The sequence below is a fragment of the Sinocyclocheilus grahami genome, unplaced genomic scaffold (assembly GCF_001515645.1).
Source record: "Sinocyclocheilus grahami isolate Dianchi unplaced genomic scaffold, SAMN03320097.WGS_v1.1 scaffold312.1, whole genome shotgun sequence".
Lineage (NCBI taxonomy): Eukaryota > Metazoa > Chordata > Actinopteri > Cypriniformes > Cyprinidae > Sinocyclocheilus > Sinocyclocheilus grahami.
In genome coordinates, this window is record NW_015505491.1 from 1042321 (window position 1) to 1069853 (window position 27533).

Here is a 27533-nt window from a genome sequence, read left to right on the forward strand (position 1 = left end):
AACATAGACTATATATATATAAAAAAAATGCTAATGTATTCAGTCCTCAGACTTACACATCTCAGTAGTTTAATCTCGTCCAGTGCAGTCTCAGTGTAGTGCTGGGCACTTTTAACCACTTTCAGTGCCACAAACCGTTTCCGCCTAGAGACAAATGTCATATATTGTTGAATTCATACAGACCAACCCATACATGACTATCTGGCTGACTATCCATAATCTGACATCGGCTTACATCTCAACATTTAGAGATTGTGCATCTAGTTCCAGCAGTTTAATCTCAGGGATTAGGATTCATGTACATCCCAGCATGTAAAGTACTCACTGTAGATCCCAGCACAGCCATACAGTGGAAAAATGACCCCATCCCAGTTTCCTGACCACATGATATCTGCCATTAAACAGGTCTCCAATCTTCACTGGATAATACCCTCCTGAAAAAGTTTAATATTGTTACATAACATAGATTTAAACAGTCATTAACAGTCACTATTGCTGCATTAATTAAGCTATTTTACAGCAGCTTCAAATGTAGGTCATCAGACCAGAATTCAGAGACAGAATTATTTGTTTTGCAATATTAGTTTTATAATAATATACTGCTCTAAATATTTTGTTTCATTAAGTGAAGCTGTTTTGCAGGGTTATTATAGTTAATTAAATCTAAAAGTTTTAAAAACATTTTTGTTAACTGAAATAAACATGAAATAAAATATAAATTTTAGATGAAAAATGTAAACTAAACAAATATATTTAAATGCTAGCTTGCACTAAAATTACTAATTGGAAACAATACTATAAAAACTACAACTGAAATAAAAATAAATTAAACCTAAATAGTAATACTTAAAAATGATAAAATCCCATAAAATTACTAAACTATACTGAAAATACAAAAATTAAAAGGTAATTCAAAATATTAATAAAAACTATAATAGTTTATAAATAAGACTGATTTGCAGTGATACCAGATAAATTTTTTTGTCATGAATAATCTCTTTTTTTTTTTGTCAATAACGTTCCAAATAAAAATAGAAAATTGTGAAACGACATGAAGGACTTTTCATTTGGAAAGAAATTAATTCACTGGATTATCAAAAAAAAAAAACAGGCATTATAGAACGGTTATGAAATATTTTTTATATTTTATATGACTTCTACAGCAAAATGAACTGTGATGAGATACACATCAATTACTGTGACTTATATCACAGTGTATATATTTTTCCACAGTAAGTATTGTTGATACCGCCTCTTTAAAAGGAACACTCCACTATTTCTGAAAATAGACTCAAATTTTCCAACTCCCCTAGAGTTAAACAGTTGAGTTTTACCGTTTTCGAATACTTTTTTGAGCATCTCGCTCAAAAATGACCATAGAGTTTCTAAATTTTTCCTATTTATCTATGCTAAGCTACAGCTAAAAGTGCTACCGCCAGACCCGGAGATCGGCTGAATGGATTCGAAAACGGTAAAACTCAACTGTTTAACTCTAGGGGAGTTGGAAAATGAGTCTATTTTCAAAAATAGTGGAGTGTTCCTTTAAAGTCACCATGAAATCAAAATTTTAAATTCTTATTTTTTAATGGAATAATGTAGTGTTTATTATAAATAATTTATCCGTGCACTTCATTATTTTTTAAAAATTCATGTGCCCTCGTAATCTTTAATCAAAAACGTTAACCTCCCCTCCCCCTCAAAACGACTCCTCTACTTTTCCGGTCATGAGCTATGGCAGAAGGGCGGAGCTAGTGACGTGAGGGGTAAACGCTGGGATAAACAACAGGTGATGCTTCACTTTATAGAAATCAATGCATTAACCAGTGCTGACGCAAGTCATGGGGGAGTACACTACCCTTAAAAATGTAACGTCTCTGTTACTTATGTAACCCTCGTTCCCTGAAGGAGGGAACGGAGACGTCACGTCGGTAACCGACGAATTGGGATGTCGCTTAGAGAGACCAATCCACTTCGAGTGTAAACTAAACGAGCCAAAGCACATTTGCATGCAATGATTGCATCCAGCTGCCGCTGATCACAGCATGAGCCTTAAAAAGGCAGCAAATTCAACGCATACCAGGTTTTCGCTGAGGAGCTGAGCCTGTGACCTGGCCGCTCTGCGGTGGTACAGCAGCCGTGGCGATGGGACGTGACGTCTCCATTCCCTCCTTCAGAGAACGAGGGTTACATACGTAACCGAGACGTTCCCTTTCAGTCGGTCACTCCGAGTCATGTCGGTGACCAACAAATTGAGATTCCTACCAAAGCGCCATGGATGCTGCCCCTTCCAGTGTCCTGTGCGAGCCGCGTGCGCCCCTTTGTGGTGTAGGCCGGGGCTCGCAACAAGAAGACCAGTCACTGTTGTCATAGCACTACCCACTCAGTGAGATTGGATAACACTGGGAAAACATACCCTTTCCGCTTGGAACAGGAACGTTGCGGAAGCCCCATCCTTCCCGAAGGAGGTTTCGGAAGCACTTACACATTTGACATCCGTTTAGGTGCATATGGAAGATTAGAGGTGATTGTAACCCTCATGGAAATGGCACACGTCTGCCGGGGAAACACGGGCTATACCGTGGACTTTACACACATGGGAACCACTTAGGCCTCTACATATGGAACCCAGCCCTCTACCGGTTCTCACGGATTCAGCCACGTCTGACTGCCGAGGGGACGGAGGAGCTCGACAGGGCCTACAGTACGGACACTCTGGAGCAGTTTTAGCAAGCAGACACTAAACCGGGGCCTCTCAGCGCCTCTATCCGTTTGAGGTGAGAACACAGAAGGATACCGGCTTTACACGAAGGCTATAGAATCTAGGTAACGTGTTGGGGGGTCGCCCAGCCCGCAGTTCTACAAATATCTGTCAGCGAGGCGCCACGAGCCAGCGTCCAGGAGGATACAACACTCCTAGTAGAGTGAGCTCGCAACCTGAGCGGGCAGGGCACACCCTGTGCCTGATAAGCGATTTTGTATCATTTTTAACCAAAAAAAGTTACGGACTGCAGATTTAAGTTGAGCATTAGGGATAAATTAAAATAAGATATAAAAAAAATGAATAACTTAAAACCAATTTCTTATGATCATAATTATCCTACCTTTACAGTAATCTGACGGATTCTCTTGTTCTTCATCATCTGACCCGAGTAATTCTGCTGGAGGTGGGGAAAAGTCTGGAGGTGGAGGGCTCAGAGCTTGTGGTGGGGTCGTCTGATTGGCCGGGGCCTGTGGAGTGGGAGGAGTCGTGGAGAGAACGGCAGGTAGACCCAGTGAAGGTGCTATGGGAGTGGAAGGTGGGTCTGGAGACGAGAGGACGCTGGGTGAGGGAACCACTGTGATGGGAATGGAGAGAGGGATGGGGGCCTGAGGCTGCAGGTCTGGAGGGCTCTGGGAGAGGTTTAACGGGGGCGTCGGGGGCGACTCTGGAGGGGTGGCGGATCTGTGGATGGTGAGGATGTGACACAGTTCATCGGAGGAGGGGATCTGGGGTCTGTAGAGCAATAAATAAAAGAAAAAGAGATGTTTAAATACAACATCTGCTGGTTGACATCCTGTGCGAAAGAACATTCTTCTACAAAACGTCACTTGTCTGTTGTCTACGGCAAATGCAGCTATGTTTAAAGGAGCAGAATGTTACTATTTTTAATCAAGATTCGCTGATGACAACTCCATAAATAATAAATCAACAGCTACTACTTTTCATAAGCAATCTCCAGCTGTGACTTTCATATCTAGGGCTTATGATTTCACTTAAAGCACATAGTCTTCAACCATCTGTGCGATTCAAAACATCAATGCACCATCTTAATATAAAGCCCCTCTGTGTCTCAGTCTATCTAGCTTTTATTAAACGACCAATAAGTACATCTAAAAGAGGTTTGCAACAGTGGCCAAACAATATGGATTTTTCTTGATGCTGATATCTAGAGAGCAGGGTTGCCAATAGAATGGCTAACATAAACATATAATATGTTATGCACACACACTGTAAAGCACAAGAACGTTCAGACATCTGGGAAGACAGAATGCAGTGATTATATATAATAATAATATTTTTTTCAATATTTAGTTACTTAATTTTTAGGCATGTAGCACATTTATTATTAGTCACTTACAAAAAATAAAAAAGTGGAAAAACTATCAAATTACATTTTATTATAATATAATATACTATATATACATATAAAATGTAAATTCTCATGTTTTTTTTTTTTACAATCTATAGCAAGAAATTATGCATCATATTTTTTCATCATTGCCATCAACATATCAGTCTGACCTTACATTGCAAACACTACATTGTCTCATTTCATTTTTATTACCCAAAACAAGTGTCAAGGTTTAGACTGGTTTAGGAAGACAGGGCCAGAGAAATACATCAGTTTTGTTTTTTAAGTGATTAGTTCACTAATTGGATTCCTTTGACTCACTATTGATCGAATGCTGCACATTTTACCGACACCTAATAATTTTGGGGGAAATAAAAATGCATATTCACACAATATTTACTCAAAATAAATTAACACACATTTGAAAACATTTTTGCATTTTCCACAAGACTAAGTTATATCTCAAAATATTGTCTGAATAATCAATCTGATATTTCTCTATCAATAAAATAGTATAAAAACAATACATAATTATTCAATATTCATGGAAATTACTGGAAATTTAATAGCATTAAAAGCGTGTCATTTTCTGCCTGTGTTACATAACATAAACAATAATGAAAGCTGATGGTCTTCTTAGAATACGATACTAAGAGCACGTGATATTTACATAGGGGAAGCACATACACATCTGCATGCTATTCTGGCCTACTTCTGAAATTTTGTATCGCAGCACTGCTAATGTCATTTAATCACTTGCATTTCTCCTTATTTGACCATATTCGTTTGTACTAAAGTTCAGTGAGTACTCAATGAATAAATGTGGGAAAATCAGAATTCTGCATAACATCTGTGCAAAATCTGTGGTTCCTATGCATGATGCACGTATGTGCAATATTTACCTAATGTGAATTGTTACGATTTTTCCAGGGATGTGTTAAAATAGGTCCCACATGCATGGACTGGGAGGGAGGGCCATGAGTCAACATGCTTATCTGGAGAAGTGACTCCCATGGCCACCCTCATATATATTTTTAGCAGCATCTCACAGAGCAGAAACCCAGATCTGGATCCTGCAGTTAGACACACTCACCCCAGCTCCAAACTAGAGATCTCCACTGCTGCTGCCGCTGCTTTGCGGTGCTTCTTGTTTTTCTTCTTCTGCTTTTTGCCGTGGCTGTTCTGGGGAAGGCTATTGTCGCTGCTGGATACTGCCATGCATCAGAGAGAAAATCATAAACAACATAATACATATTAGACATGCTGTTATAGGCACCCCCACCCCCAATTCACTATACATGAGCAACTAATGGAGGACAGTCCACCAACAATTTGAGGATATCACATCGCCAAAAGCCTACATGACTCTATTAATCCCATGCATTTATCAATAACCAACCGAATAATTCAAACAATCAGTGTGAATCCAAACATTAGATCCTCTAAACGTGCTCACGCTTAGCTTTAACGCTAACACGGGCTCTAACGTTAGTCATCAAAACAAGCGTCATTTTAACCCTCCGACATTGTTGTATTTATCCTCAAGACACATAACACATCCACAGACACTAACATGTTTAGGGCCGTTTGGCTGTTATTTAATGAAAACACTCTCACCGTTCATCGATATCATCGGGACAGCTGTCACCTCACGCACATTCGCTCCAGTTGGTTCTGCGCATGCGCACCCAGACCGCGCCGTATAGACAGCAGCTCGCGCGATTGAAATGGGACTGCACGAGGACATCATATTTTCTGAACATTAGGCATGCTAAATGTCTAGCAAAATATATTTTTCCACCTAAGGCATTAAAGCGTTATCTTATTTCATGCGAGTGAAACAGAACATGGAAATTGTCGTGTTTTTTTCTAAGCTGAAGCCAGAAATTGTCACAATTTTCCTGAAAATTGTTCGGAATCAAAAAATTATTTTTGTTATTTCTGCTAATATGTCAGCCTGAAATTGTTCACTTTCATTTTTTGGGTGAAATGCGGCCAGCCTGACATTGTCAAAAAATGAGAGATGTAGACGAGTTTGTTTCTTCATCAGAACATATTTAGAGAAATGTATTAGGCTACATCACTTGCTCATCAATCAAGGGCATATAATTTAGTAGTTATGTCCCTACCAATATCCAGCGACTACTAAATTATCTTTAGCAATCATTTTGATCAAACAATTAAATAGGCCTATATGTGTGCCTATGTAACCATTGTTGTTGTAATTTAGGCCCATCTGAAATAGGTCATACCATTGATATTACCTGAGAAGTTAAAGAAACACGCTAGAAAACTGTGTGCTTTCAAGGATGTACATTTATGGGCGGAGTATCCTACGGAAGAGGATTAGGGCCAAGAAATAAAAAAAATGTAAAAATTTAAACCATCTCGAGTTTAAAATCGTTAAATTTCGAGGAAAAAGTCGAAATAACAGGTTGAGTATAAACTCATTAAATTACCATCAAGAAGTTGTTAAATTTTGAGAAAAAAGTCCAAATAAAATGTTGAGAATAAACTTGTTAAATTACGAGAGACAAGTCGCTAAATTTCGAGAAACAACTCGTTAAACTGCGAGAAAAAAGTTGTTAAATTTCGAGAAAAAAGTTGTTAAATTTCGAGAAAAAAGTCGTTACATTTCAAGAAAAAGTCAAAATAAAATGTTGAGAATAAACTCATTAAATTACAAGAAAAAAAGTTGTTAAATTTCGAGAAAAAAGTCGTTACATTTCAAGAAAAAAGTCGTTAAATTTCAAGAAAAAAGTTGTTAAATTTCAAGAAAAAAGTCATTAAATTTCAAGAAAAAGTCAAAATAAAATGTTGAGAATAAACTCATTAAATTACAAGAAAAAAAGTTGTTAAATTTCGAGAAAAAAGTCGTTACATTTCAAGAAAAAAGTCGTTAAATTTCAAGAAAAAAGTTGTTAAATTTCAAGAAAAAAGTCATTAAATTTCAAGAAAAAGTCCAAATAAAATGTTGAGAATAAACTCATTAAATTACAAGAAAAAACTTGTTAAATTTCGAGAAAAAAGTCGTTACATTTCAAGAAAAAAGTCGTTAAATTTCAAGAAAAAAGTCATTAAATTTCAAGAAAAAGTCCAAATAAAATGTTGAGAATAAACTCATTAAATTACAAGAAAAAATTGTTAACATTCTCAACATTTTATTTTGACTTCTCGAAATGTAACGACTTTTTTTCTCGAAAGTTCACAACTTTTTTTTTGTAATTTAATAAATTTATTCTCAACATTTTATTTAGACTTTTTTTTCTAAAAATTAGTCTTCTCGAAACGTAACAACTTTTTTCTCATAATTTAACAAGTTTATTCTCAACATTTTTTGACTTCTCGAAATGTAACCACTTTGTTTCTCGAAAGTTAACCATTTTTTTCTTGTAATTTAATGAATTTATTCTCAACATTTTATTTCGACTTTTCTCGAAACTTAACTTTCTTCTCATAATTTAACAAGTTTATTCTCAATTTTATTTCGACTTTTCTTCTCGAAACTTAACTTTCTTCTCATAATTTAACAAGTTTATTCTCAATTTTATTTCGACTTTTCTTCTCGAAAGGTAACGTTTTTTCTCGAAATTTAACTTTAACATTAATTAAACTTTAATTTCAAGATGGTTTTATTTTTTTTATTATTCCTTGGCCCTAATCCTCTTCCGTACTCTTCCATAAAGAGCATACAGTATAAGGTAGCTGAAGTGTTTAAATCATATGTGCACAGTTCTGTTGAATGGTAAAATTTACCCTCTTTATCTTTATGTTGCTGTTTTGTGTTCATCTGCTTCTCCCATTTGCTCTTTTTACATTGACTATCACTCTATATAGATTAATACAATCAGATAAAACAATTTCTCAAATATTTCTTACAATATATACTGATAAATTTAACATTCACTTCAATGGTATGAGATTACTGGATGCTTTCAACTGATTTTCTATTGAACTGTCACCAACTGAACGGCAGTGGTCAATCTAGGCTATTTAAAATACTGTATAGTGAATTAAGCTAAGCCATTCATTTTCCAATTTCAACATCGCTTGTAATGATTTTAAAAAGCATTTAATGTGCTTAATGGTTGAAACAGAGCTTTTCAAAACTCCTAATCATTGTGTCGCAAAATGATTCACTGTTTCGAAGCGCTCCAATTGAATCACAATTTAATTCAAATCGGAACTTCGGAGCATGAATCATTTTATTTAGATCGGAACTTCAGAGCGGATTCGCAAATCATTTTGTGAATTGAATCTTTTGATTCAGATCTAGACTTCGGTGTGCATATCGACAATATTTTTTTCGGATTTCTTTTTTATTAAACAGTACATCAAAAAAGAAGGTATACAAAATCAATTAAGAAAAAAAAAACTGTGGTTTTACAATAGTAAAATTGTAGTTACCATGTCTTTTTTTTTTTTTTTTTTTACACAGTTTTATTAAAAATACCATGGTTAAATTATGGTTAGTGTAGCCTTGGTTTAACTATAGTAACCATGTTTTTTTTGCCTTACAGAGGACATAGGTTGAATACTAATTTTGATCAAATAATTAAATGTCTGTTGTTATGTCCCCACCAATGCCAAAATCATACCTATTCCCTAGGTTCTGAAGCAAGAAACCGTGATATAATTTTCATAAAAATGGTTCAGAATTTAAACAAAAATCATCCTGTTTTGGTATTGACTCCAACATGTCAGTTAAAGTCATTCAGCCCACAGGAGATGTATCCATTCGATTAATACTGTCCTGAACACCTTTGTTCTGCTGTCTACAAATATCAAAAATCTAAAACAGTAGACAACATCTTCATTGTTAAAATTATAGCTTTATTTTTTCCAGATACAAATTTCCATTTCACTCATTTCAACATTTTGGCTCCCAATTTCTCCTGAATGGAGAGAGTAAGTCTGTTGAAAAACAAAATCAAAAAACAAAAAAAACAAGTCCTCTTCACAATATGTACAGGCACATATACACAATTGTTAGCAAACTATACACAAAACAAATACAAAAGAGTAATGTCTTTAGACTGGGTTTAAGCTCTCTTTTAACCCCAACTTCATTAGAAAATTACCATATATTATTTTTTTACCCTTGTATAAAAGTTGTGTAAAACTCGGTGCCGGGCAAGGGCTCCGTATACACCACCAATTCTCTAAACAATGGTCTGAATTGTTTATCTGCAAAGATACAAAGCCATATTCCACACAACTGGCAAAACAGGAAAATCGCAAGACTGTACAAAAAGAAGGTTTCGCAGGATTCTCTTAGAGAAAACTGTACATAACAGGAGATTCGCCAAAAAACCTCACCGTCATGTACGAAGCGCTACAATTACTTACAAACTCTCATGCATACACACACGCTTTCTTCTGTGTTCATATGAGAGTCATGCACATTTATAACGCAGTCCATCGAGTGAACCTCTCATAAAGCACCCCAATCAGAAAATCCAATCAAATCTCAAGCATGCATCAGCCTATAATAATCAAAAAATACACCAAGAGGCCAAACACATCCAACAACAGGCTAATAAACATACACAGGATGAGCAAACTAATACGTTTCCCATTTTTAAAACACAGCTCTGTGCATACATTAGTATGATGAAGCGTAATAGCTCAAAATCACATAAATAAACGCAGGAACAGGGAAGCCTTCAAAAATACATTTGAGATGTCCAGATAGCAGTGCATTCATTATTTTCAGTTCTATACACAAAAGGGATTGTGTTAAAGCATATGACGTCAGCTTCATGATCAAACTACAAAATAATTAGACATTGTGGGTGAGCCAAAATGTAAACACAAAGTGCCTTGGGGCGAAAAACAAATCATGACCGTTTTGAGAAGCTAAAAAGAACAGATGCACAAAAAAATTACACCATCATCACCTGTGACAACAAGGTGAATACAGATCGCTCCAGGAAATGAGCCCGAAAGGGCAAACTAGAAATGACTGAGCTACACATGGATTTATACTGAAACCATTGAGATCGACAGCTATAATCCTGAGACTCACTGCAGTTCAGAGACTAAAAGCCCTGTATGATCTTCACAACAGGCAACAGTTGTGCCGCAGTTCATCTTTTCTTCCATTTGGCAAGTAATGTCAAGCATGTTTACTTAAATCGGTAGACATTATAAAAAGTAACAAAGAAGGCACATTGGCGGTCATGTATAAATAAGCATTATTTACAATAGTTAGTTTCTATTCAGTGTTTAATGTTCACAACTCTCAATCCGACTGCTGCTTTTCTAATCATTGGAACAAAGGGAATAAAGATGCTATTCTCCATTTGCCAACTCGAAATCCAATGACCCAAACTGTCCCAGTTTTGTGTCAATACCTCCCAAGGGACTGGCCAACCCAGCTGCATTGCAATTTAATCAGAGACTCAAAACGCTTGAGATTGAATCTTGAATTGTTCTCGCTTTTGCCATTAAATACAAAGCAGGCATTAGGAAATCAACGCCATTTACTTTAAGTGTGGGTGAATCTCACAAAACCTGCGAAGATCTTGGATTTATTTCATGCCTAAATCAAAAAATAAACTTGAATTGAAAGATGCTGTGCATTACAACATCTTTATAAGATTTAAGAAGCAATGCAAAAGCCTATTAATAGAAAAAGAATAAACAATGATATATTAGTTGAAGTTTAAGAATAAGGTATATTGTGCAAAATATAATTTATTCTTTATCTGTATATTTGGCAGTGAAATGTGACCCAGACCCATATTTTATCGAGATCTATCAGAAATCTGCTGGATGAAGTAAAGTTAATCAGCTTATGGTACTACAAACTAAATTCAGATGATCACATTTAACAACTTTGAGAAATTCCAGATATTTGCGATACTAACAACAATGGAAAACCTGAAAACTGCGACACAGTCTTTTCTTTTTTGCATGCACACCTAAAGCTACACAATAACGTGCACACAAATATTGTGCTCTTGTTACTTATGGCACTTGTGTGCATAGACTTACTCCACAGTCCCAGTAAAAGCTTAATACTTGTTTTGATCTGCAATACTAATGTAGAAATGTTAGTATAAAAAGTTAACACCACACAGCCAAGGACAGTCTATGAGTTTGGGCTTTGATTGTGGAGGAGTAGAACATTTCTAAACCTGGAATGAAATACTCCACGTACAGTAGAAGTAAATGTGGGATTTGTCCGCAGTGCTGACATGACTGTACAGTTTCGTTGAATCAGTTCATGAAAGATCATCCATACAGTGGATGTGATCACTTGAATGGAAATAGAAATGGTATAAAATGTGTCTCAGCATGTCACAATATGTGAGAGCTGCTTCAGTAGTGTCATTAAAATTTGAATTAGGTAAACTTCATATATACAGCAGAGCCTTTCAGACAAGCACATCACAATTAACCATGCACACACACACACACACACACTTCCTGTCGGTCAATACTCCTGTGAATTGTTCAGAGCCTCAGTCTGAAAAGCAATCCTTCTCCAATAAAACTCCCATTAAGGTTTTATCGGAAGAATGTGATCATTACTTCATTTCCTGTTCCCTTTTGTTAAGAATATGCAGGGAGTTTATGTGAACGGTTGTGGAAGCACACAAGTGTTTGGCGTAGTGGTTGCATTTCATCAGCCGATCACATGAGATAAGACGATTATTGTGATTATTATTGAGCTTAGATGACAAGGTGAAAGGTCAAAGCCTAAAGGTCAGTGACTTTATTCTCCACCAGGGCGGCAACCTGCTGAAGCCGATACGCCAGCTGCATCTTCTGACCCGCAGCGTCTTCTTCCAGAGACATGATAATCTGCATACAACACAATATAAAGGAGTATTTTAATTTGCTCTAGCACAAACATCATAAGAAGCTTATATCAATCCCATACTGACCTGATCGTAGTATTTGTTGATATACTTGTACAGCTCATGCAATGCCACCAAACTGTTCATCTCGGATGCAAAGCTCTAAAAACAGACAGTCATCAAAATCTTAAAATAGAAGGTTTAAGTGTCCATGATAAAGAAAATTCTAAATCTTTTAAAAAGGAAGGAAAACCTTAATAAAAATGCAAAACCTGCATATTTTCCTCATACATAAAATACTAGTACAACAATTAAATATATATTTTTCAAGGTAAGAAGTTTTTTTAACAAACAAAAATTTTCATTTTACAAAATATGCTTAATTTTTGACAATTATTAATTTTAATTGTCACATAACATTGACATGGTGTTTTTACACTAATATCATGAATTAAAAAATATTTTTAATACTTTACAATTATTAATTCAACATATTTATTTTAAAAAATGTCATGACATTTTTTCAAATAAATATTTAAAATATATTTTGCAATTATTACCTTTAAAATGAATTGGAAACCACAAGACAATTACTTTTGAACAAATATAATTAATTATTAATTAAAAATATTTGAAATATTTTAAATATTTTAAAAGGATTAAAAAACATGCCACAGGACTTTTAAATATCATGTACTATTTATTCAAAATATATATTTTTATTTTACAATTATTAATAAAAAAAATTGTCACACTACATGATTTGTATTTTTTACAAAAATCATGTACTACCAATTAAATGATTTTAATAATTTACCATTTCAAATTCAAAAAGGTACACACCACATTTTACAACCCGATCAATGAATAAATAAATAATTCTATTTCAGAAATTAAAAACACTCATCACAAAAGAGGACTAATCAAGTCGCTGCATGTGTGAATTGCAAATGTATGTTTGAATAAATTAATAAGACAATGAATGAGTGTCAAGTGGTTGACCCTTAAACTAGACATTCAGACACCCAGAATCTCAATGTGGTTTAATACTTTTGGACGCTGGTGTGTGCTAAAATGTAAAATCAGAATAAAATTCAGTCTCACCCCTGACAGCTCTGTGAGGGTTGAATTCATTTCCTGGTAACAGCCAGACACGGCGTTATGAATATCACTGTAGTACCTGCAGGAGAGGAAGAAGCTTTATAGCACTGAATATCATGAACCTCCTCTATCCATTTCAGTGCTAATAGATGTGTTTGCAAAAGGCGGCACTGCTATATAAGGTTCAAATTTTCTCACCTCTCCACCAGCTGCTTGTATCGTGGGATTTCTCGTGCGTACAACAGCTTATTCACTGGAGAATCCTGAAGGACAAGACAGACGACAATGAGCTCTTTCAATGCTACAGCAACTTGCAGCTTTTGAGCTTAGATGACAAGGTGAAAGGTCAAAGCCTAAAGGTCAGTGACTTTATTCTCCACCAGGGCGGCAACCTGCTGAAGCCGATACGCCAGCTGCATCTTCTGACCCGCAGCGTCTTCTTCCAGAGACATGATAATCTGCATACAACACAATATAAAGGAGTATTTTAATTTGCTCTAGCACAAACATCATAAGAAGCTTATATCAATCCCATACTGACCTGATCGTAGTATTTGTTGATATACTTGTACAGCTCATGCAATGCCACCAAACTGTTCATCTCGGATGCAAAGCTCTAAAAACAGACAGTCATCAAAATCTTAAAATAGAAGGTTTAAGTGTCCATGATAAAGAAAATTCTAAATCTTTTAAAAAGGAAGGAAAACCTTAATAAAAATGCAAAACCTGCATATTTTCCTCATACATAAAATACTAGTACAACAATTAAATATATATTTTTCAAGGTAAGAAGTTTTTTTAACAAACAAAAATTTTCATTTTACAAAATATGCTTAATTTTTGACAATTATTAATTTTAATTGTCACATAACATTGACATGGTGTTTTTACACTAATATCATGAATTAAAAAATATTTTTAATACTTTACAATTATTAATTCAACATATTTATTTTAAAAAATGTCATGACATTTTTTCAAATAAATATTTAAAATATATTTTGCAATTATTACCTTTAAAATGAATTGGAAACCACAAGACAATTACTTTTGAACAAATATAATTAATTATTAATTAAAAATATTTGAAATATTTTAAATATTTTAAAAGGATTAAAAAACATGCCACAGGACTTTTAAATATCATGTACTATTTATTCAAAATATATATTTTTATTTTACAATTATTAATAAAAAAAATTGTCACACTACATGATTTGTATTTTTTACAAAAATCATGTACTACCAATTAAATGATTTTAATAATTTACCATTTCAAATTCAAAAAGGTACACACCACATTTTACAACCCGATCAATGAATAAATAAATAATTCTATTTCAGAAATTAAAAACACTCATCACAAAAGAGGACTAATCAAGTCGCTGCATGTGTGAATTGCAAATTATGTGAATTGCAAATGTATGTTTGAATAAATTAATAAGACAATGAATGAGTGTCAAGTGGTTGACCCTTAAACTAGACATTCAGACACCCAGAATCTCAATGTGGTTTAATACTTTTGGACGCTGGTGTGTGCTAAAATGTAAAATCAGAATAAAATTCAGTCTCACCCCTGACAGCTCTGTGAGGGTTGAATTCATTTCCTGGTAACAGCCAGACACGGCGTTATGAATATCACTGTAGTACCTGCAGGAGAGGAAGAAGCTTTATAGCACTGAATATCATGAACCTCCTCTATCCATTTCAGTGCTAATAGATGTGTTTGCAAAAGGCGGCACTGCTATATAAGGTTCAAATTTTCTCACCTCTCCACCAGCTGCTTGTATCGTGGGATTTCTCGTGCGTACAACAGCTTATTCACTGGAGAATCCTGAAGGACAAGACAGACGACAATGAGCTCTTTCAATGCTACAGCAACTTGCAGCTTTTTCTTATTTCCCTTTCTCCCTTTCCTGCCATTGTTCATCTTCTCGCTCTACATGCACACTCTCACCATAATGAGGTCGCAGCTAGAGAGGTCAAGAGGTTAATTGCTGTACTGACCCGGCCCACTTTGTGCTCGGATGTAGTGCAGGAATCAATGAAGGTCTGTGCGATAACGGAAAGGACGGCATCCACGCTATCCGTCACCTGCACGTCAAAGACGAACTGAGGATTCTTCAAGATGTTGACCCAGAAACGCAAAGGTAAACTGAGGGCGGAGGGAAGGCAAAAGTGCATTTAAATGAACATTCAATTTAATGAACAGAGAAACATCAGGGTTCCACACTTTCTGCCCAATTAATTTTCAATGAAAATAGCACTGACCTGTTTGTTTTCCATATGTGAACGGTCTCTGGGTCATCAATCCCGTGTTTTTCCGCCATGTCGTCCAGGAAGTCAAAGAAGAATCTGACAGCGATGGGTGGAGGCCGTTTCCTACTCAGTATGGCTACAAAGACATCATCTACAAACTTCTGCAGAGTGCCCTAAAGATACACATTTGTAAACACAGAGCAGCTTTCAATCACACTGACAGTCAGCAGCAGAAGACGGATCTCAAACAAACATGATTGGTTTGATGTGGCGTGTGCTGTATTAAAGATCACATCTCACGTACCTTCATAGAAAGCAGTCGTGTAAGGTAGATCTCAGGAATGGCTTTTGCCCGCTCCCTCTCTCTCATGCTGCTCTTCCTGTGTTTGGGGATCTCGGGGTCCTCGCTCGGCTTCACCAGATGCCATAGACGAAGACCTTCCTCCTCCTCTCCCTCCAGCATGGGAGTTTCTACAGCAAGACCAGATATCAAGAAGAAATTTATAATTTTTTGCTTTCTGGTGGTCAGTAATGAAGTGAATAGAGTGTAAAAGAGATGGCCATTTACTTCTGATTGAGCAAAAATAATTAAGCTTACTCTCTCCAGTCTGATAGAACTGATTTACTCCAAGAGAACTCTGGGAACGAGGGATGAGAGCCACAGTGGCCTCATCAGGCACCTGATCAGAGAACAGAGAGAGGCTTAGAGCTAAATCAACTAACCAACCAACTCACAAAATCAAACAAACAAGCAACTCACAAAATAGAACAACAAAATCGATCAACTGACTCACAAAATCAACCAAAAAATAAATTCATAATCAACCAAACAAGAAATTCAGAAAATGAACCAAACAATACATTCAGAAAATCAACCAACCAATCAACTCACAAAATGAACCAAAAAAATAATTCAGAAAATGAACCAAACAATACATTCATAAAATCAACCAACCAATCAACTCACAAAATGAACCAAAAAATCAATTCAGAAAATCAACCAAACAATAAATTCAGAAAATCAACCAACCAATCAACTCACAAAATGAACCAAAAAATATTCACAAAATCAACCAAACAATAAATTCAGAAAATCAACCAACCAATCAATTCACAAAATCAACCATCCAACTCACAAAATCAACTAACCAACTAACCAGGCAATCACTTAACCAACCAGTCAGTCTTATAATCAAGCAACCCACAAATCAACTAACCAACCCATTTGTCTTCTATGCAAAATAAAACACAGTAAAATGTCCAGCTGTACCTTGTAGTGCTGTAAGGTGTTGATCCGTTTCCAGCGACCCTGAACGATGGCTGTGACATCATCATCAGAAAGAGTCAGGTGACCCGCCTGGCCCGATCGCCACTCTGATGGAAAACAAAACAGTTTTTCTTTAACACAAATTGAACATAGTTGTGACTAGTCTAGATATATCTAGCAAAACCGTACCAAGGTCCAGGGAGTCTGCGGCTGGTCTTTGGGAGTATGGTGCTCCTTTATAAATCTGGTCCAGGATTTTATCTTTAACCTGAGTGATGGTGTCAGAGTCCAGAACTTTAACAGGACAGGGCTGGACCTCCACACCGCTCTTCACCAGCACTGTCAGAGTCTGAGAGAGAATCAAAAACCCGGTCTTGTTCGATTGATTCATTTAGGAGTTGTGTTTTTATAGCATTGAGATGGAAGTATTACAGAGACGCACCACTGAGCAGTAGTCAATGTCCTCTCGGAGCAGGTGGCTGTCGTTGAGAGTGCGTTTGGCTTTGCCCGTCACTGCATCTACTGGTCCTTTATCCACCTGGTATTTAATAGCCCTGTACAACTTGTAGAGAGGCTCACCAGCAACCTCCTGGTGAAAATACACCAAAGATAAATAAATATTGAATAGTTTTTAGATTATGATTTCATTAAACTATTAAAAAAATATATATAATAATAATTAAAAATACATCTCGTAAATAATAAAATACATGATTGTTTTTCCACAAGTAATATATTTTAATAAAATTCTTATTCTTATTTAATTAAAACAATTTAATTAAAATATGTTTATTGTGAAAATGCATAGAATTGAAGCCATCACATGCTCTGATACCTTAAGAAATGAGTAGAGACAGATGGACATCCAGTTGGTCAGCATCTTCTCCACAACAGTCTCTGTCCTACAGATGACGACATGTGTGGAATATGACTTCAGATTAGATTTACTATAATCAGATCAGGACAGATCAGACAGCTTGTTGTTTTGTTTTACACAAACACATGATGCACTCATTGGAAATGTATTTATTTCAGTTGAGCTAGAACCTAGTTACATTATTTCTGTCTGGAGTCTTCAAGACCACAGGTAAAACATCAATAGAAGCAATTAATTTTCATAAGCTAGGAGTCTCTTATTAGTCTGCTTATTATTACTTATTGAATATTATTGAAACGTGTTCTTGAAAACCACACAAAGTTACAATACAGCATAATTCAATTGTTTTCTGAACTACCACCTGCTTTGTGGTAAACTAGAAAGTTAAAGCTTCAAAAATATATCTACTTTTATGAGGACAAACATTACAATATACATTACATATTACAATAAACATTACAATATATATACATACACACACACACACACACACATATATACACACACACACACATACAGTATATTATATATATATATATATATATATATATATATATATATATATATATATATATACACACATACATACACATACACACACACACACACACACACACATATATACATGCTTGAATGCACTGTAGGTTGTTTTGGGTAAAATAACAATAATAAATGTATGCCAAATAAGTCAAAAGTGAATGTAAAATACCTGCGCAGCATGAGTTTGGGGTTTTTGGCCACGTATTGCTGCATTAGATCCCCCAGCAGGGTCTTCATGACATCCGTGAAGTATTCCAGCTTATCATGAAGGGCCATCGTGAGAAGAGACGCGACGTAACCTCTGTCCCTCTGCGAGAAACTCTGCTGTGCCTCCAGAGTATGAATGAACTAGAGGAACCCAGAGGAGAGTTTACCAGCATTAGTGCCATTAGACGTTGCCTAAAATGCACTACAAGAGCACACTAGTTTGACCAATTTCAATCAAACAGCTTGAGCTTTCAAAACACTGCAGGTGTAAAACATCTACAAAGCCTCAGACTGCGACGATGGATAAATATTTAAAATGCTGAAGTTTATGCGCTGCTGCCTGACAGTTTGGCAGTTTAAACGCAGATAAAGAGCATCAAGAAAGAAGATAGCGGCTGAGATTTCCTCCTCAAAAAAGATAATAAAAAACCCTCTCACCACTAAACAGGCATCCAGCTGCATTCAGTGCAAAATGAATATTACATTTGCTTTCTTTTTCATCTTTTGTTTACTCCTTGAGGTGAAATAACAGCTCCAAAAACAGCCACTGACGTGCTGAATACGCCAGCGGCATAAACACTGTAATTACACTTTTCCTCTACAGGAAGCTAGTGCCGAGCTGACAGCGGAAACAAGGCGTTTCACTGACCCGTATAAGGAAGAGTCTGTTGTTGAGCAGGTTGTTGAGCTGACCCAGGCCCTGCTCCACCGTCTGTCTGCGAGAATCAGGCAAATCCAGATTCTGACTCAGCGGCGCACCCTTCTGGCCAGGGAAGAAAACACGCTCTGCATATGTGCGGTAATCCAGAAAGGGGATGCCAGGACCCCCAACATCACTGCTCAAATCCATCATCTCCGTCATCAGATCTGGAGGGCAGGAAGAAGTCAGTTTAATGGTGCGTGTGATGGATATTATTAATCGAAAAGTGTCTCTCAATTTGCATGAATAAAAAGTGCATGCCATTAGTGCAAGCTGTCATTTTCTTTTATTAGCAGAATAACAGTTTCAATAAAGTTGATGAACAAACATTTAGCATGGTAACCATATCGCCTTCCCAAATATGTTACTACAATAAAATTATAATTAAAAAGAAAAAAAGTAATAAAAATAAACAAAAACTTAATATTTATGTATATATTTTTAACATTGTAAAATATTTTAATATTTAATTAATTTATTATTAGTTATATATTTTATAATTATCATATAATTATATATGACATATATTTTAAATGTTTACCATGGTATATTATAGTTAAGACAAACTGTATGGATGAACAAAGTGTTGCCATACCAGTGAACTCTTTCCTGCACTGGTCTCCAACATTTATCTCCAGAGTCTCCAGCTGCACCAGAACCTTTTTATAGTCTCTCAGAGCTTGTTTACTCTTCCGCCTTTACAAACAGAGAGCGAGAGCAAACACAGGGTTAGAGCACTACCCTCCACAAATGGATACCATTAGAGTGCTGGATGTGAGTTCACGGCTCATCGTCATGACGACAAGCCCAGAAGGGCGAGGAATCTGCCATCTGAATTCACTCTACCTGTACATGAGAATGATAACCAGCACGATGAGAACGACCACCGCGGCCCCCGCTGCAAGACCGATCTGAGCTGCCAGAGGCACCGAGGAGTGTAAATCATTGTCATACTGCACTGGACCCAAGTCAAACGGCAGGCTTCCCATTAACACCTGAGTGACACACACACACACACACATAGATGTTAGCATGCGATCGCAAAATGAAGACACTCACGATTCTAAGCAGGTGTGATACAACACAGCACAAAGCAATAAATTACATCTTTTTAAAGAGACGGGTTCCAGGCCGCAGTCGGTAGTAAAAACCTCATTTTCACCGCAGAGAAAATGATTTTAACAATAACGCATAAACCATTCAAGACAGACCTACTATGAGCTCTGAGGCTGTGTAGAGATGATATATGCTCTGAAGAAGACACAAGCAAATGCAATTTTAATTTTCAATGTTATTTGCAATGCTTCATGGAAAGGGATGCACAATATTAAAATTATTTGTTTGTTTTATAATAATTATTTTCATGTTATGGCCAATAAATGTTATACTACTTATTTATACTATTTTGACTAAATAATATAAAAATTTAAAAAAAAAAATTGTTTTATTTATTAATAAATAAAAAAACTAAACAAAAAAAACTATAAAGCAAAAAAACTAAAATTGTTTTAAAAGTGAATCTAATTTGAATTCTAATGCATTTAAAATAATTTTTATTATAATGCAGCATATTCAATATTCATTTTAATGTGTGCTAAAAGTTACATTTAACTGTTATTATTAGTATTTTTCAAGAAAAATGTTTAAGTTGGTAACTTTAAGGGAATATGGTTCTAATTCTGAAGAATTTCTTTGAAATCCCTGAGGAAAAACATTTTTAAAAAACAAAGTCTGATAAGTCTGTGCTCTATTAAACATCAAAAACATTCTGATTAGCTGCGATTTTGTCACTTCATGGAGTATTCACTTGGAAAATCTGTGTGATGCTCAAAACTTGTCATGTTACACTTAGTCAGACTGTATTTGACAATTGCATCAGAATAAAAATAACTTTTGGTTATATTTAAAACTTAAAAAAAAAAAAACATGCCATGTAACAACTAAAGATGACACTGGATACAGACTGACCTTCAGTGTGGGTAAGTCACTGTCGTCCAGGGCGAGAGGCTGTTCCTCAGGTGGTTCGCAGTACAGGTGTGTGTTATCCAGAGTCTTGACATCACACTCTTTGTCCCCGAGCCGGGCCACAACTTCCTCTCTGCTCATAGCCAGTGTCAGTCCCTTACCCTTCAGACACAAAACACACATCCTCAGCAACCTAACTACTGTTTTTGGTGCACAAGTGGACTTAAAGTGGAACTAAAACTATTAAAATATTTACTTAACTGAATACAGCTGAAATAAATTAAAATATAATACATATAATATAATAAAATATTAGACGAAAATCTAAATTTAGAAATGTTGCCTTGGCAGCTTAACTGAAAAAAGTGTATTCCTTAAATAAACACTGAAATTGGAACAGGAAATAAATAAATACCTAATAAAAAAAAATCTAAATGAGTAATATTTAAAAGAACAAAACCTAAGGAAAAAATTACAGAAACATCATAAAAAGACTAAATGGCACCTAACTGAAACACACATATCTGGCACTCAACTCTTCATTATGACTGTTCTATTTGTCCCACTATTAATACAGGAACTGTTCTTATTAAATAATTTTTGTTTATACAAGCTGTAGTTTCTTTTTTTTTGCCTGATAACAATTTACAATCATTCCAATAAACAATCCCAATCATCAAAATAAACAATCATCCCAATTGTAGCGAGTATAACAGGAATGGACGCTCGCTCATAGCACTAGAGTGAAAACTACATTGTATCAACAGTGCAAGGGAATTATAGACCGCTTAATTTACTGTACATGTGAGTGAAAGTCTTGTATTGAAGCATGCAGTTAACCTGCAGTGGTTTGATGCCATTTGCACGTCATATTTAGAAAGAGAGAGACGCGGTACCACTGATTCACTCACACGGTTTTACAGAAAATTTCAAATGACTGATTTGATCTTTTCATCTGTTTGGATTAATTTGCTCATTCAGCCTATATGCTAGTGAATAAATGTTTGAGGGAATTTCTATTTCTATTAAATATTTATATAATAAAATATTGATACTTGCCATCCATGTTTTGATACATTGTCATCAAGCTAAATTTTGTGATACTTTGCTGTCGCATGTATATATGTATAAAAAGAACACTAAAATTCCACTGGTGGACAATCAACAAAACAGAATTGCACAGAAATGCAAGCACCTCTACTGCCAGGACTCCTCCAGGTTTGAATCGGATAGGTGTTCCTCGTGACTCACTGTTGAGCTGGAATAAGTCTGGGTTTGGGTGGTACGTGAACGGCTTGTTCTTGATGGTGGGAAAGTCGATGTGCACATTGTCCATCTCGAACCACACTCGCACTATCCTGGACTTCGGCTCCACCGCAGGGCTCTTGCAAATCATCCTCTCGGAGGTCACATTGGTGCACAACTCCTGAATCTGAAGACAAAAAGAAACATATGCACTACTGCACCTCCGAGATCATTTCCTTTCATGCTTTCGGAGTGTGAACAAGTTCAAATTTGGTCAAGTAAATGATTAAACCGTCTCTGAATTAATATTTGAACCTGTGAGAATGAATCAAATGTATAAGTCCTGTTTGCATTAATTTTGAAAACCAATTCTGTGTTTGATATGTAAAATTGGTTGAAAAAAATCTGTGAAATTAGTTTTCTGAATGTTTTACCATAACCAAGGGATTCCTCACAGAAACGTTGGTGTGTCGACGTCTTCTGACTTCTGACCTCTCTCTAGGCTCATAAGAGACTGACATCTTCGGCTGCTGAACGACATTCAGGTTTTGGCCGGTCACGTATATAAGACGCCCACCCCTAAATTTCAATGAAAATATTAGAGGAACATGATCTCATGATGTAGATGTAGAATACATGAGATAACTATAACAATTTACATCTGTACGAGTTTCTTTCTTCTGAACACAAAAGATGATGTTCTGAAGAATGTTGGTAACCAAAGAGTTGATGGTAGCCATTGACTTGCATAGTATTTTTTTATATTATAGAAGTCAATGGCTACTAGTAACTATTTGGTTACCAACATTCTTCAAAATATCTTCTTTTGTGCTCGGATAAAGAAACTCACACAGGGATGGAACAACATTAGGGTGAGTAAATGATGACAAAATTGTCATTTTTATGTGACTAAGACTTGAGCGCACATACCCATAGAAACTCTCCATAGGTGTTGCATCAGTAATCACTGGGTCTTCCATATAGCTGAAAATAACACGATCCAAAATCCTCTCGGCTTTTCCAAACACTACTTTGACTGGCACTCTTCCAGTTTGGTTGGAGTGACTGGTGCGACAAATCAGCCATGTGTCACTCACTTCATTGCTTACAGAAAAAAAGAAGAAAAAAAAACTTAGACAAATGCGACTTGCAGCATCTTTTTAGTGAAATGCATTTGCATTTTCTGTCAATAAATGATATAAAGTACTGCAGGGATGATGTATTTTGTAGGCCAAAACCCATAAACGAGTTAATATTTTAGCACTTCCGGTTCCATCGTCCCAAAGTCAATGGATTTTGGAATAGGCTTTCAATTTTTTGTCAATGAACCAAGGTGATGCTAACTTCTGAGTTGGCCTATAAAATTACGTCAACACTGCAGCTCTCTATTGGCGCTTACATGCGACAGGGCTTTGAGCCCAAGAAGGCCTGCAGGCCAGTGATTTGGTCGCTCCTTTGTTCTGTTCGTTGTCCCGTCAGGAGCTGCGTCCCATGGACCGTTAGCATCGTGCCCCCAGCTAAAGGCCCTTTTTCCGGCACAATCCTGCTCAGCTGTGGATTCTGATATGAGAACGTCTGCGGGGACTCTCCTTTCTCTGAACCTCTGACGGTGATGACGACCGGTCCGGCTGTGACATTTGCGCTGGCCTGGAGCTCACACACAATGCTGAAAACAAAACCAGAAATGTGCACACATGAAATCTGATGCTAACTTGTCATCTTCTTTGGCACACTAAAACAGTCATTTTAAAAGAGAAGCTGTACCTGTTGGAAATGCGATAGGCCTCAGGCAGAGGTGTGCAGGTCACTCCTGCCACCGTCACTCCTGCCTGGATGTCCTGGAAGCTCTGGCCCAGATTCGATCCCTGGATAGTCAGCAGGATGCCGCCCTCCAGTGGCCCAGTCAGCGGCTCAACCTACCCACAGATAAAAGTTTGAGAAAATGACTCTTTAACATTTAATTGACTGTTTTCTAATAGAATCTGGCACATTGAACTTAACACAAATTGCAACGTGTACAAAATACACAGTGTCTTTTATAAATATGTGTTTGAAGACCAAAATTAGCACCCGCCAAGCGTTGTATGTGACTAATGGTTAGTTTGCAAAGTAAGTGAAATGACCATTTTTCAGTAACAATAATAGGTTTAAATGGCAGTGCAATAACAATAGTTTAAGCCTCACAGCTTTTTATTCTTTCAAAAGCTATGTGAGCGAATCAAATCAAAGAGACACTATGCCTAAATTTATTTTGCAACTCCAGGCCAGAGATATTAGACCCAGTCTCTCCAGAAAATATCTGTTTGTTCTGATACCCAAAACCAGTTAACATTGCATTTTGTCTGATACCCAAAACTGTATTAACTGTCTTCTATCAGCCCCAAAGGTTGACAGAGCAAAGCAGGGAAGAGTAGAAAGCGGGAAACAATATGATGATAAATATAAACAGGGTTTAATGAATGATTTCTGTTGGGTTTTTTTATGCTCAGTTGGACTTGGCACAAATCCAACAAGTGTTGTTATATCAAATTGCTTCACATTATTCCATAAAAAAAAAAAAACTTTATTTCTAAAAAGAAAAAAAAAATCTTCAGATTAAACAACAAGCACTGCAACTGAAAGCGAAATAATACGTAATATAAAATATAAAAGTTATATAAATGTTGTTATATACGTATGTGTATATAAAAATACAATATATAAAATTTATTTTTTAAATGACAAATTATTAAATGATCAATTAGTTGAATAATTAAATGATTAAATATATATTATTCAAGAAATGGTTAATTATGAATGATAATTAAAGAAAGCAAATTGAGAAAATAAAACAATACAAACGTATGGTGGTGCATTTGAAGCTACACATACACACAGATTGCTACTGAACACTCAAAACTAGATCCTTTAGATCCTTCAACACAAACTGTACACTTATTACAAAAAAGAAAAGATCAGTGACTATTCGGACAGTTTTTGCCTTCACACTGACATTTATACATTCGGGAGAAGCTTTTATCAAAAAGTGCTTTACCAATTCATGCATTCCCTTGGAACCAAACCCATGATTTTGATGTTTTGTGACAGCTGATACACTGACAGGTTTGTGATTATGCAAATGACAAAATTAGCTGTATGGTTTGCTACAAATACTCAAGAGAAAAACTAAAGCTAAATTAATTCCATTGACTTGCCAACAAAATACATCTTTAAGGAAAAAACACAAAATAAGTTTCATGATTGGTGATACATTTTCTCAATTCACCCACACAATTTAATTTTGGACCGTGCATATGTGTACCTCAGTAATTAGAGGAGGAGGACAGGTGTCCATGGTTCCACTGGTGCAGGATTGGTTATACACACAGCCGGGGGTTTCATCGGCACACCACACACATCCGTAATTGGCAGCAACCGCACGACACTGGCTGCAGTCGGACTGTCCCACTGAGCAGTCATACAGCTGCACTGTTACACAGAAACACAGATCACAGTGAGCTCACAACCAACAGACACAAAACGGTTACTAGCTGCTTCAATGATTCACTTGTTGCTGTGGGTGATTCACTGGTTTTTAGACATGGTGGAAGTTTGTCTGTCTGTCTGGTTTTTAAAAAACAACTGGTGTATATATATATATATATATATATTTATTTATGTATACATATATACACCATATAGAATGAATAATTCTTAAACAATTATATTTTAAATAATTAAATATTTGCTTTATGTTGGGGTCCTGATCATCCTCTGGGGTTTATTCTGTCATAACAACCAGATGGATGTACATTATCCCTTATGTATTTTTTTTTTTAATATATATTTATTAACCATTTATTTTTTCAAAATGATATATTTTACATGCATTTATGTCAAGCAAATTAGTAAGTACATTGATAACAATAAGAGTTAATTTTATGATTTTTGAAGATCAGACCACTGAAAAAAACATGCAGAAATGGTCACGGTACTCACAGCGGAGATGTGGTGCTGAGTCTATACGCTGCGTCCCCCATTGCAGATATACAGGAGCGGAATATTCAAACTGCTTTCCTGAATACCGAAACTAAACACACACGCACAAAATCAATGTATAATCAGCCAGGTGCAGACAAATTATGTGTGGCACCATCAACAAATCCATGTTTGAATTGCTGTGTTTTTCTGGCTGGTGTCATAAATTACAGCTATTATCAGTGCAGACGTCACACGCACAAGTCTATATTAACTGCAGCGGCTGTGGCGTAATTTGATGCTGCAATGAATAAATGGACGCTATTAATATCACCTGATGAGCGGCACACTTGAACACATGCGTCCCTGTCTCTTTGCTGCGGTCCAACGTGGCTGGCAAGCGCAGCTCCTGGCCTTCGATGACCAGCACGCAAGCATAATCTTCCTCATCCTGTTTAAAATATCACACAGCATGTCACACAATCAAACGCTAATCACGAGCAGTCTCCAACCCCCTTCCCCATTCCACATGCATTATCATAAATGAGTTCACCCAGACCCTCCTGAACACCGGGGAGTAATGGCCTTTTAAAATGCACAGCCATGAAACGTCAAGGCCAACATATTGACTCAGGCACAATGGATGGGGTGGGATAAGCGGCACATGAGCATCACCTCAAATATGTCCAGGTTTTTGCCCTGCAGAGAGAGCTCGGTGTCAAAGCCAACAGGAACCAGAGGGAAGCTCTGCAGAGCCCAGACGCAGGGGCAAGAGTCGGGCCCGCGGGGCGATGACTGCTCCTGTTCACACGCGCACACAAAATGAGAATCTCAGTGAGGGCAAGGGTTGGTCAGATAAGAAGAGAATTTTCAGTTTAATGCAAATCATCTGTGGAAGGTGCAATGTGATTGAACGGACCAAATTTAGACATGAATGCATGATTTCTGCCACAGTGTTTTAGACAAACATTATCATTTTTCCAAGAATAGCCATGTAAATTAATCACAACAATAATTCCCAAAGAACTTTTTTTTTTGGAAGAGTAAACACTGGAAGGTATGAGGGGCCGTACAAGCCATAATTCATTCTGGCACTCTCACACACTTACATTCTCCTTTCACATGCATACATTTCCACTCTCACACACATACATTCTCCTTACACATGCATATATTTTTTTGCTTTCACATACTTACATTCTCCTTTCACATGCATACATTTCCACTCTCACACACATACATTCTCCTTACACATGCATATATTTTTTTGCTTTCACATACTTACATTCTCCTTTCACATGCATACATTTCTATTCTCACACACAAATACATTCTCCTTTCACGTACATATATATATATAGAATGCATGTATGTCTGAAGAAAATATGTGTATGTAAGAGAAGAATGTATGTATGTGTGAGAGAGTAGTGGAAACGGAAGGCAGGTCAGGCGCGATCAGGGTCACCGGGACAGGTCATGATCAGCATGGCTGACG

The 27533-nt window shown here is 36.3% G+C and overlaps 3 protein-coding genes across 3 annotated transcripts in view; all 3 read right to left on the reverse strand.

Moving 5' to 3' along the window:
• LOC107601770 (SRSF protein kinase 3-like) overlaps window positions 1-5798 on the reverse strand; it is a 33432-nt gene extending 27634 nt beyond the window's left edge. Inside the window, exons 1-5 of the mRNA XM_016294064.1 lie at window positions 5730-5798; window positions 5206-5323; window positions 3102-3493; window positions 326-434; window positions 57-144 (exon numbers count right to left, since the gene is read on the reverse strand). Coding sequence (XP_016149550.1) covers window positions 57-144; window positions 326-434; window positions 3102-3493; window positions 5206-5323; window positions 5730-5745 — 723 coding nt within the window. The 5' untranslated portion in view covers window positions 5746-5798. The remainder of the gene's footprint in view (window positions 1-56; window positions 145-325; window positions 435-3101; window positions 3494-5205; window positions 5324-5729) is intronic.
• A 3126-nt stretch (window positions 5799-8924) lies between these two features.
• Window positions 8925-13290, reverse strand: LOC107601750 (plexin-B3-like; the record flags this gene model as incomplete). Its single annotated transcript, XM_016294036.1, has 4 exons — window positions 8925-11924; window positions 12008-12082; window positions 13025-13100; window positions 13220-13290. Coding segments are annotated over 4 exons (327 nt in total), but the record flags the coding sequence as incomplete, so codon positions are not given.
• Window positions 13291-13348: 58 nt separating this feature from the next.
• LOC107601751 (plexin-B1-like) overlaps window positions 13349-27533 on the reverse strand; it is a 16905-nt gene continuing 2720 nt past the window's right edge. Inside the window, exons 3-28 of the mRNA XM_016294037.1 lie at window positions 26714-26839; window positions 26373-26489; window positions 26060-26150; window positions 25383-25549; window positions 23846-23997; window positions 23481-23747; window positions 23012-23185; window positions 22516-22660; window positions 22032-22268; window positions 20840-20998; window positions 19718-19866; window positions 19467-19567; window positions 18821-19038; window positions 18134-18312; window positions 17383-17449; window positions 16990-17136; window positions 16737-16896; window positions 16551-16654; window positions 15879-15960; window positions 15585-15751; window positions 15293-15453; window positions 15029-15176; window positions 14791-14855; window positions 14596-14671; window positions 13563-13637; window positions 13349-13479 (exon numbers count right to left, since the gene is read on the reverse strand). Of these exons, the coding sequence (XP_016149523.1) occupies window positions 13375-13479; window positions 13563-13637; window positions 14596-14671; window positions 14791-14855; window positions 15029-15176; window positions 15293-15453; window positions 15585-15751; window positions 15879-15960; window positions 16551-16654; window positions 16737-16896; window positions 16990-17136; window positions 17383-17449; window positions 18134-18312; window positions 18821-19038; window positions 19467-19567; window positions 19718-19866; window positions 20840-20998; window positions 22032-22268; window positions 22516-22660; window positions 23012-23185; window positions 23481-23747; window positions 23846-23997; window positions 25383-25549; window positions 26060-26150; window positions 26373-26489; window positions 26714-26839 (3639 nt within the window). The 3' untranslated portion in view covers window positions 13349-13374. The remainder of the gene's footprint in view (window positions 13480-13562; window positions 13638-14595; window positions 14672-14790; window positions 14856-15028; window positions 15177-15292; window positions 15454-15584; window positions 15752-15878; window positions 15961-16550; window positions 16655-16736; window positions 16897-16989; window positions 17137-17382; window positions 17450-18133; window positions 18313-18820; window positions 19039-19466; window positions 19568-19717; window positions 19867-20839; window positions 20999-22031; window positions 22269-22515; window positions 22661-23011; window positions 23186-23480; window positions 23748-23845; window positions 23998-25382; window positions 25550-26059; window positions 26151-26372; window positions 26490-26713; window positions 26840-27533) is intronic.